The 10,340-nt window shown below is 39.7% G+C and overlaps 1 protein-coding gene across 10 annotated transcripts in view; it reads right to left on the bottom strand.

Annotated features, from left to right (window-relative positions):
- Window positions 1–37: 37 nt before the first annotated feature.
- The window catches only part of LOC110059758 (uncharacterized), a 150,709-nt gene continuing 140,406 nt past the window's right edge, over window positions 38–10,340 (bottom strand). For 9 of the 10 annotated variants that reach the window (XM_089285871.1, XM_089285868.1, XM_089285867.1 and 6 more), the window contains one exon: window positions 4,189–8,439. In XM_089285871.1, coding sequence (XP_089141997.1) covers window positions 8,375–8,439 — 65 coding nt within the window. In that variant the 3' untranslated portion in view covers window positions 4,189–8,374. Of the gene's footprint in view, window positions 2,777–4,188; window positions 8,440–10,340 lie in introns of those variants that run through there. The other variant, XM_089285864.1, reaches the window with a different exon arrangement.

Genomic DNA, 10,340 nt, shown 5'->3' with positions numbered 1-10,340 from the left:
ATTAAAAAACTATAAAATTTACGTGGCATTTTCCTAATTGTTTTTTTAAATGCGTCTAGTGAGTCAATATTTCAAATTGGCCTTGGGGCAAGGAATATTGAAACAGTTTTTTCCTGAGAGTGTAATTTGTCTCACGTTTAACGAATAAGTCATAAATCTGCATACGAGCCAAGTGACCTATCAGGCCGGAGCTTATAACCCGGCTGCTGTGCCATGAAGCGACTAGGAGTATTTCTACTCCCCCTGAATGGGATGCTAGCCCATCGCAGGGTTACCCCAGCATTAAGGTCGCCGGTACCCATTCATACACCTGGGTGGAGGGAGGTACTGTGATAGTAAGGTGTTTTGCCCAAGAACACAATACAATGTTCCCGGCCTGGGCTCGAACCCGGACCGCTCGATCCGGAGACGAGTGCACTAACCATGAGGTCACCGCGCCTCCCACAAGAGGAGAAGGTGTAGCACCATAAAAAAAGTTGTGGGCTAAAAGCAATAACCACTGACAATACGTATTCCTAAGAGGCAACCAGTTAACTCATTACTTCTTAATTGTTTTTTTACCCCAGTATCCCAAAAAAATTTTCAATGTGAAGTTCCCTTGATTTTGAATGAAACTTTTACTCACAAAAATGCTCAATTAATCGTGATATAAATCATTAAACGCCATCACCATGTGTAAAAACCTTTCAGAAAACAAACCTAAAGTACACAATACTACTCAGATAAAAGCTGTAGAAACAGCACTTTAAGGACGGTGCCTACTAATTGCAAAGGTTTTTGCGCCAGGTTAGGACCGCGCGAAAAAGTAGATCTTTGCAAGGGCTATTGGAATCTACAAAGAAAGATGGGGGTAGCCACGCATTTTTTCGAGATAATTTGCCTTGAATCTCAACAAAAATGCTGACATCAGCATTTTCCTGAAAAAAGAAAGGAAGGACATTTCTTCACAGATTTCCATAGAATTCGCCTTTACATGCAGAAAAGCAAACACATTTAAAAAGATCTTTAAACTACATGGCAAATGGTAATAAAAAACATTTTTGATATGTTTTTAATGACAAAATCGTTGCACAAGCGCCCTTAGCGTCTGTAACAGCCTTCCTCTGGATCAGCTAAAATACAGTCTAAATACGTTTTGCTTGCAACCAGAAACTAATCACGTGTTGAATAGGCTTGCCACTTCCATTTCATAACATAAAATGTAGGGGTAACCACGCGTTTTTTAAAGTTATTGATCTTTTTTGAAAACTTTTACGGTGCCCGCTACATTTTTTCCTGTCACCTTCCCAGTAAGTAAGACATTTGCGTGTCTCGCACTTGTTTTGCGTGCGCACTACGCTATCTGCAGGTATATGTTTACAGTTGGATTTCAGTATAATTTTCGACAGATTACGGCTAGGTTTTCAGCTGGAAGACGTTAACAGTTAGTGGTTAGCGATATGCTGCTATTCTGGCGTTCCTGGTTTAAGTGCAGGTTCATTTAACTTGATTTGGTCACAGTAGGAATAATTTGCTTTCAGTTTAGTCGTGTACGTTGTGTACTTGGTAGCATAGTTGATTGCGTCAATGTCAACGCCAGCGCGCGAGTAGCGCTTAAGCCATGGCTTGCTTGATGCGCAGAGCGTGAGCGCACTAACAAAAGTAGGCACCGTCCTTAAAATCCACTAGGAATTGATCAAAAAGCATCGGGGGGGGTGGGTGATCTGTTTTCGAGCGCTGAGAAAGGGGTGGGTCGTTCGATTTTCAGCGACACGTGGGGGAGGATCATCCTATTTTAATCCAAGAATAGGCACTTAGTTAAAAGTGCGGTTTTTAAGAATGGACAGCTTGATTCTGCTGCAAAAGTTGGCCACATATTTAAAGCGTTGCAGCGTTACCGATGTGTAATTTATTTTTGTACGTAATAAATTTACATCTAACCGAAATTTTCTTTTTTGCCTTTTTTAACATATAAAAAGTATAAATTGTATAAAATATGAAAGGAGTGCTTTTTTTTTGCACTTTACAGTTATATTGTTCCTTCTACGAGACTACAAGTAAAAGCAATTTAAATTTACCATGGATTATAAACAAGAACTGTAGCTGGCTATTATGTATTTCTCATCGTGAACTTTTCACAATTATTAAAATTGCCAAAAAAATCATTTCTGTACTGTTCCATACACTCTGCTGCTCAACCGTCATCAGTTCCGCTCGCTCTTCATTTTCATCAATGCTCCGTTCTCCGCTGTCTTGATCACTGCTACTTTGATCACCCGCGTTCTTTCCCTTTCCAGACTTTTTCTCGTTGCTCTCTTCCTCGTTGCTCTCTTCCTCGTTGCTTTCTTCATCTTTACTGGAGCTGGCATCCTCCTCGTTTTCAGTGGTCTCGATTACTGCTCTCTTGACGGCTAGCTTCAGGTTTCGAAAAATTTTTATGTTTTATAAGGGGGGTGGGTCATGTAATTTTCAACCTTCATTTGGGGGTGGGTCAATTAGTTTTGTACCAAAAGGATATATATACTATTAAAGGGATATTGTGTAGCCGTAATTCTGTAACAACGCTACAAAGAACTTCATCTTTCAGATATTTGACCTGTTGTCGAATGTGTAAGCTACAAAAAAAAAACTATTGGAATACAGGAAATGCAGTTCAGAACGTTGAATTTACTGAGAGTAAATTCTCGATCACACATTTTGACGTCATCTGCGATCAATTAACAGACGCAAAAATGGCTGACGCACCTTGGATAAGCTTGAATTCTTACGCAAGTAGCTTAACTTTGAACCAAGCTTCCTGGAAACAAAACGAGAGTAAACATATAAAAAAAATTATACCCAGTTTTATAGAAACTATATCACCACCACAATCAGCTGGTATGAGATATGACTAGACCTGATTATTTATATTTCAAATTATGTAAGGATTCTTCAGTTGTAAATAAGTGTCAATTCCCAGTCTAGACTAAAATTCACCCACCGATCAGTTTGCCGGTAAACAATTCCCTATCGCAGACCAAAACTCTCTGATTTCAATGCCCGGTCTATCCCAGACAATGCGAAGGACATAGTTTCAAGCAGTTTATGCACATACCCATCTAGCTCTTATATTGACACACCCGAAGGCCAAAGGGGAAAATGGTCACGCACAATCCCAATCTACAATCCCAGACGAAAATTTTGGGCCTCAAGGCAAATTGTCCCCTTGTCCACATTTACAATGTTGAAAATCAGGTATTATTTTCCCTTGAAAAACGCGACATTTTGCAACATTGAATAGGAGGGGAGATGGGGGGTACGTCATCTGGCTTAAGGCTCAAAAAAGTTTCCGGCACTTTCCAAGCCTTAGATTTGGATGAGCCATTATGAAAACTCCTTATCAGTTGAAACAGCGGAGAGGAACACAAGTAAATGATGTTTGTTTACGAATCAGTTTCTAAGCTAAGATTTTAAAATGAATACCCATAAAACCTGCCACTAGAAATCCCGAAAACAAATTTCATTGTAGCTAAAAATCAGAGGTCATTGTCCATAAGATAAACGAAATCAGTACACATCCCGTCCATGCCACGTTCAGTATACCCCTTGATTCTTCCAGTATACGCACTGTATACTGACATTTGACCTGACATAGAAGGAATCCTGCCGCAGCTGTAAAATTCCGTATACACACCTTCCACAGACCTGCCAGTATACCTCTTGTTTCACACAGTATACATGATGTATACTGACATGTATAATGACATATAAGGAATCCTGCCACAAGTGTATAAGATCCTGGTATTTTTCTTGGCCAACCCTGAAATATACTGATCATTATACGGACCTTATACATCCTTCCGCATCCTTATATTTGTCTTATACCAATAGATATACTGACTGTGTACGACCTGAGGAAGGCTCCTTATACAGACGATTTTATGCAGTGTACAACCATGGTGTTAAAAATCTGCCTGATCATTGGTAAACACGATGTTATCATTTTCTTTTCACGATAGGTTACCATAATAATAGTAATAACTGATAAAAACACCCCGAGTCATCTATTGGCCGTATGTTGTGGAAATTTTAAAATCGTTTTTGCACTGCGGTGGGATAGGTGGAGGGTAACGACCTATGCAGGCACTCAGTGCGCCTGCAATCGTAAAGGCCACAGTTGCCAAGCAACATAAAATGTCCTTTAAATAGTCAAAATACATTGTGGACAAGTACATGCCAAGTAGAATTTATTTTCTGGAAACAACTATTTAATGTACATATACATTATAAAAAACATCTACAGTGAAATAAAACTTATGAAAGAAAGACTCTTCTTTATGCGCTGGCTTAAAGAGCCTGTTGCACTACTCTGCACATGTGCGGCGACTTGATTTTTTGGAGAATCTTGTCCTCAGATCCCACGCGCTTTCGGTCAGCGGTGACCGAATGCACGACGTTCTTCAACCACTGGAACCGGAAAACTTAATCGACATGTACATTGTGGTGATACAGGACCCATGGCCAGAAATTCCGGACATCGAGTCTGTTAATTTTCGTGCGGCATACGTCTAGTACATATTTTAGTGGTGCATACCGCTGTTCAGTACGGCGTACTTCGGGCTCAACGACATTACAGAAAAAGTTGTTGTACAAAAAGATGTTGTTGGGTATGTAAATAACTGCTGACCGAAGTAACTGCATAAAAGTAAAAACTAGAGAAAACTGTCTTTCAAACGATGTCTTTTGGAGCAAAATCGGACCATTTGCAGCCGAAATATCGCCGTGCAAAGACAGCGGATTTGGGGATTTTAGCGTGGCTGTTTACGAGCTTGCTTTCCGTCATTTTGCAAGCTTTTTAAAACCAAAAAGCAGAGCGAAGAAATCAGCATCGCAGGTGAAAATTGGTCAAATAGTACATCATACGGTGCTTTTCTTCAAGCGATCGCGGCACTTGGGATATCCCGATTATGTTGTCTTCTACAGAGGATCAAAATCTTCTTGGGATGCAAAAATGGGATTTCAAGCCTCTGTTTTGCAGAGCATTGTATGGGCCAGGCTTCGAAAATAAACATCGATGAAAAGCAGGGCCAGTACCATTTGTTGATGAAAACCAACTTATCAGAATAGCCGAGGAAACTTTCAAGAACTCTACCGGATCGCGGCACTTGTTCCCGGTAAGCCAGAACGTGCTCTATTTTATTTTGTTTTATTTCTGCCATACATTTCCTTCGAGTGTTTGGCGGCCATATTGTCAAGTAACCTCGCGCGTGCGCCGTTGCGATGTCCGGAATCTCTGGCCATGATAAATGATAAATACACTGACACTTAAATAAAGTGATTATTATTATTATTATTATTATTATTATTATTATTATTATTATTAGTATAATCAAGTAATAAGGCCAGTATTTCCTAGACTGTTCACGGCCCTCTATTTTCTCTTACTTTTCTTCGATCCTTGAAGGCGTGGATAGAATCGCGAAAAAAACTGACGCCAGTGCAAAACTGGAGACTTGACGGAGCAGGGCGTGGAGACCGAGAAAAAATTGTTAGTTTGGCTAACTTTGTTGGCCTCCCCGCCCCACCACTCTGTGCTTTGCGATCAGGCTCCCTTCGCTCGCTTTTTGTTTAGTATGTGTTGAAAATAGAGAGTCTGTGGAAAGTCTAGTGTTTTCCTACCACTTTTAAGCCTGTATCAGATTAGTTTTCAATCCACCGGGGCAGTTCTAGACTAACATTGCAATTTTAATTCAGATCTAACCAAGCCAAAATGCAATCCCACACAAACCCACATAAAAGAACTTTGATCATTTAGTGATACAGTAATGAGATTAAAATGTAAGAGAAACTCCTTACGTAGCCCACAAGAGTGAAAGTTAGAGAGAACTTGAGTAAACTGCAGAAACACGACTGCAGCTCGTGTCCCCGGAGAATTTCTTGTTCTCTCAAATTTCCACATTAAATAATACTCTGGTATGTACATGTTTTAGAGATATTTAAAAAATTAAGCTGGGATCAGACGTTCTTTCCCTTTTGGGGCAGCCGAAAAGGAAAAAATAAAAACACGCAAAAAAAAAAAAAAAAAACACGCCTTACAACAAGTTATTAAAACATCCTTTTAACTCACTTCCATAAGCATATGTGTGGCTGACTTAAGTTTTTAAATCAGTTCTATGATTTAGCACTGTTGTGGTGGTCGTGTTTTATCAATTATCAAATACCAACACGATTTCCTTAATTGCATTGAAAAGAATTTCTTTTTCTACTTAATTTGCTTGTCATAATGGGTAACAGTGTCTTGTATTACTCTCTTTAGCCTGATTTCAAGTTGCACAGTCGAATTAAGGTTTTTAGCCGGCTTGCGGAAGTCAGAGAACTGAGTAAAATCACCCCTGAACGGTAGAGATGATAGAAGGAGAATGAAGAGTTCAGAAATGATAGACACACAAGACCAGGTTGTCCTAAAGATAAAAGAACGCACGTAACTAGTAGTATAGTTATATATTGGTACAATGTGTTTTAAAACGTGTTTTAACTTTCTTACTATGTATATATGGTATTGTAATATGGGTTTTCACCTGTAATTCAAAGTACCTTATTCAACTAGTAGAGAGGCCACAACTTTGTTCTACTGCGTGATAGGACTGCGTTTTCAAAAGAACAATTGGAAATAGATGCCTTTTTAACTTTGTTTAATTGCCCTCTTCATTTTCAGCCATCTTCTAGTTTACACGTTAATTATATCGTATTATGTATTTTTACCTTTTTATCTATTACGCCTTTTCACTCCAGCTCGAGTCTAAAAATACAAGCCGTTTTGTCTTGGTCGCAAGTAGGGGATCATAGTACCAGGCATTCATGGCGGAGAGCGCGGAAACTGTGGATGAGAATTGCAGCAGCTTGATTATCGTGTGCTCGCTCTTCGTGAACAACATTGCCGTGTTTGCGAAGAACGCTTTAGAAGGAGCTACGCCTTATTCGCCCATCTTACATACAAAGATGTCGAGCATCCAGTCCACGAATTCTATGGCGTGAAAGCTGGTGAAATTAACAAAGTTCATACTAGTTCTCGCGAGATAACAAATGAGACATGTATGACCAGGCTATGAAATCAAGCTACGTAAGCACTGTCAAAACTATATCGGTACTGACCTACCAACAAACTATAATGCCTAGGCGAACATCTCATACGTTGAACAAATCAAATATGAGATTATTCAAACTCAAACCAGAAGGACAAACAACATAAAATGAAAACATACCGAAAAGTAACAAAACTGAAATCAAACTTCTCGCTAATCCTGAGTTAGGTTAATCGGGCTTTGAACAACCCAGGCCCAGCTGGTCTCTATGATAATGTGCGCATGAGAACTGAAGATGGCGCACGAGAGGAACAAGGAGGTTTGTTTGCTAAGAAATGAATCTCACGAAGATTTATCAATATGAACTGTTTTGAAAATTAAAGTGCCTCCTTTGTAGTTATCTTGGTATGATTTTTCATTGAATGAAAAACGTCAGTATTCGTGTGCCTTGTTTACTCCAATGTCTCCATTCTAGGGATATATGCGAATCCGGTAGTGCCAGCTGTTCGCTAAACTGTTTTTTCCATTAAAACTACGGAAATGCGAAATATTTCTACGGAGTGTCAGAAGTTGATAATAAAAACGACGTTAAAGTCGTCTGTGATACGTGGCCATAGCCAGAAAAAATTGGACTAAGACAATGTCCCTGAAAAAATTATGACTGAGGCAATGCCCCTGAAAAAAAATGACTAAGACAATATCCATGTTTAAATTCTCTTCCAAAGTTATTCAGGGTGTTTATGATAACTGTTAACCACGAAAACGAAAAAAAAGACTCAAAAAGTGCCACAGTTTCCCTGTTACTAGCTAAGGCCCTGCGATCCTAAGGATGTTTCTCGTAAATGAACCAAGACAGGAAAGTGCAACACGAAATGACAAGCTGCATGGTCGTCCGCGATTACGAGACTCAAACGTATGATTTTTGAATCATTGCGGGGATTTTTTAGGGGGAAGGGAGACATGCATCTTTCCGGCCGAGTGAAAATTACACCGGGAGAGTGCATGTTAAGGGTCACTCGCCCAAATAGCGAGTGTTGTCAAAGTTTAGTTTCCAATACTGCACAGAGGTTTACAGCTTGTCGCTTTCGTGATGTTTGATTAATTTTAGTCCGGGAATACTTGATACTGGATTTCTGTGCTTGTTAGAGGGATATACTGAAATGGTGGGTAGGGTCTAAGCACTAAATACAAACAATCGATTTCAGGAGTGCATGTAATAAGGAGAAGTTATTGGGGTCAGTGTCTAAGATGGACCTGCTAATACTTAATGTTCTCTTATCTTCTACATTTCGTCCCTTTATGTCCCTTAAGTGCTTTCAACTAATCTCTGAACTCTAGCTAGCCATAGCTTTTTTCTTGTTTCCTTTCCTCTTAGCTCTCTTTCGTTCATGACCTGAGGCTAAAATAAAAAGGCAAGAATTAATTTAGTCACCGTCCTTTGCAAAACAAAAAGCAGCAATAACCTGAAGGTTTTTCATTTTTCGTGCAAAATAACAGAGCCTATATATTGAGTTTCACAATTAAATTAAATAGGTGTAAAGGGGGATCGAAGAATCAGGAGAACACCCCCCTTCCATCCCTACTCCCTCCCCCTCTCCACCGTTTTACGCCTGCTACGCAAGCTAACATTTCTAATGCGTATTTTTTTGTAATTTGGAAGCATCTGGCGGTTTATCCTACATGACGTTTCCTGTGTTCCCTCGGAAACAACGTTCTTTTCGATGATGGCTGGGTAGCCTAACTTGATTCTGGTGAGGGAATTTTTCTTGTAAGGTTCGTTGGTCGGGGTTTGGTGACGACTCAAGTTTCTGTTGTTACGAATTCCCTAATCTTTTGAGAATTGCCTGGGACCGCAAATATAAAAGGCTTTTTCGAAATCAAAATATGTGCTGGATGCATCGACCGACTAGAATGAGATACCGACTAATTGATTCTTTTGGTAGATGAATTGTCGCCGTGTTTTCGAGAAGTAAATTGGAAGCGATTTAGAAACTCAGTTGAAGCCAGAGTTTTCAGAGGAAATTAAAGAGCTGAAATTAGCAAGAGACGAGAGCAATAATTTGGGGAAATCACAGAGCAGTCGCTGTGTGTTTTTGATGGTTAGAGGCCACACCTTAACTTCACTGCAAAATGAAAAAACAGACACATCGGAAGAGGTGAAAAGGACATTTAAAGACGGCCATTGCGCATGCATGACAAGAAAGATAGATTCACCGAGAGATATCGATAAAAAGAAATGACGATGACATGATTCGTAGGATTAAGAAATGAAGGGCCACAAGAAAATTAGAGTCCGACAGTTGCAAGGAAAGTCGCCGACCAAAGATGTGAGTCTTTCCCGGGTACATATAATAGTTAATACGAGAAAATGGTTATTGCGCTTTTAGCCGTCAAAATACTTTACATGTAAGGGTGCGCTCGGAGAAGTAATAAAAAACGCTGTCATTTCCGTTGTAAATTGTACCTTTTAGGAGTCAAACAAAACTCGGGGCACGCCCAAAGAACGTCAATAGAAATGATAAAACTATAGTTGTCCGACGTTTCGATGTTGCTAACATCATTATCAAGGTAAAAATGTAAAATAATGAACAATTATTCCATGAGCGCGCGTTGGATATGAGATGGTAAATAGCCTACGGTCCTCGTTGGCTATAACCATTCTCATATCCAACAAGCCCGAATGGAATAAATGTTTTATTAAATTCGGTGCGTTTGTATACTTGGAAATTATGGCTTAATTTTATTGAATTTTAATTTTACTAAGCGACCGGAAGTTGATGTGGCAAAAACAACAACGTGGGAAATCACGTGACATGCGCGCCGTTTGTAAAATTAGTTGAACGAAAAATTTGAAAGCGAAGCAAACGAATTTGCTGAATGCAATTACAATCAATTAGAATTCAAGGAACGTCTATCAAATGAAGGAGATATAACCCCGGTCGGAAAGTTTGAAAAGCGTTCAAGTTCGAGTCATGGAGAAGAGCCGAATAATTCTGCACTTGCGCATTGCCGTTGTAATAATGCTGCGGCAAACTTTGATCGCCATGTGACACAGACGTTGTGCCAAAATTATTCTCGACAAGGCCTCTTTCAGGATTCCCTTGCTTTGAAAGCCTTGGCATTTCGAGCTGTATGTGTGGAGCTCATTGTTGGCCAGATTCAGCGTCAGGGACAGAAACTATCTGAGCGTCAGATTCATCTTCAGAATCTCCGAGGCCATCCTGATGATTTTTCGTGGCTGGTAATTAAAGCACCAGGCTTACTACGGTTCAGCTCAAAACACTCAACTCCTCAAGGTGT

The sequence above is a fragment of the Orbicella faveolata genome, unplaced genomic scaffold (genome assembly GCF_042242905.1).
Source record: "Orbicella faveolata isolate gen_17 unplaced genomic scaffold, um_ofav_v1 contig_13, whole genome shotgun sequence".
Taxonomy (NCBI): domain Eukaryota; kingdom Metazoa; phylum Cnidaria; class Anthozoa; order Scleractinia; family Merulinidae; genus Orbicella; species Orbicella faveolata.
Note: the sequence above shows the minus strand (reverse complement) of the source record. Positions and strands in the feature narration are given on the sequence as shown.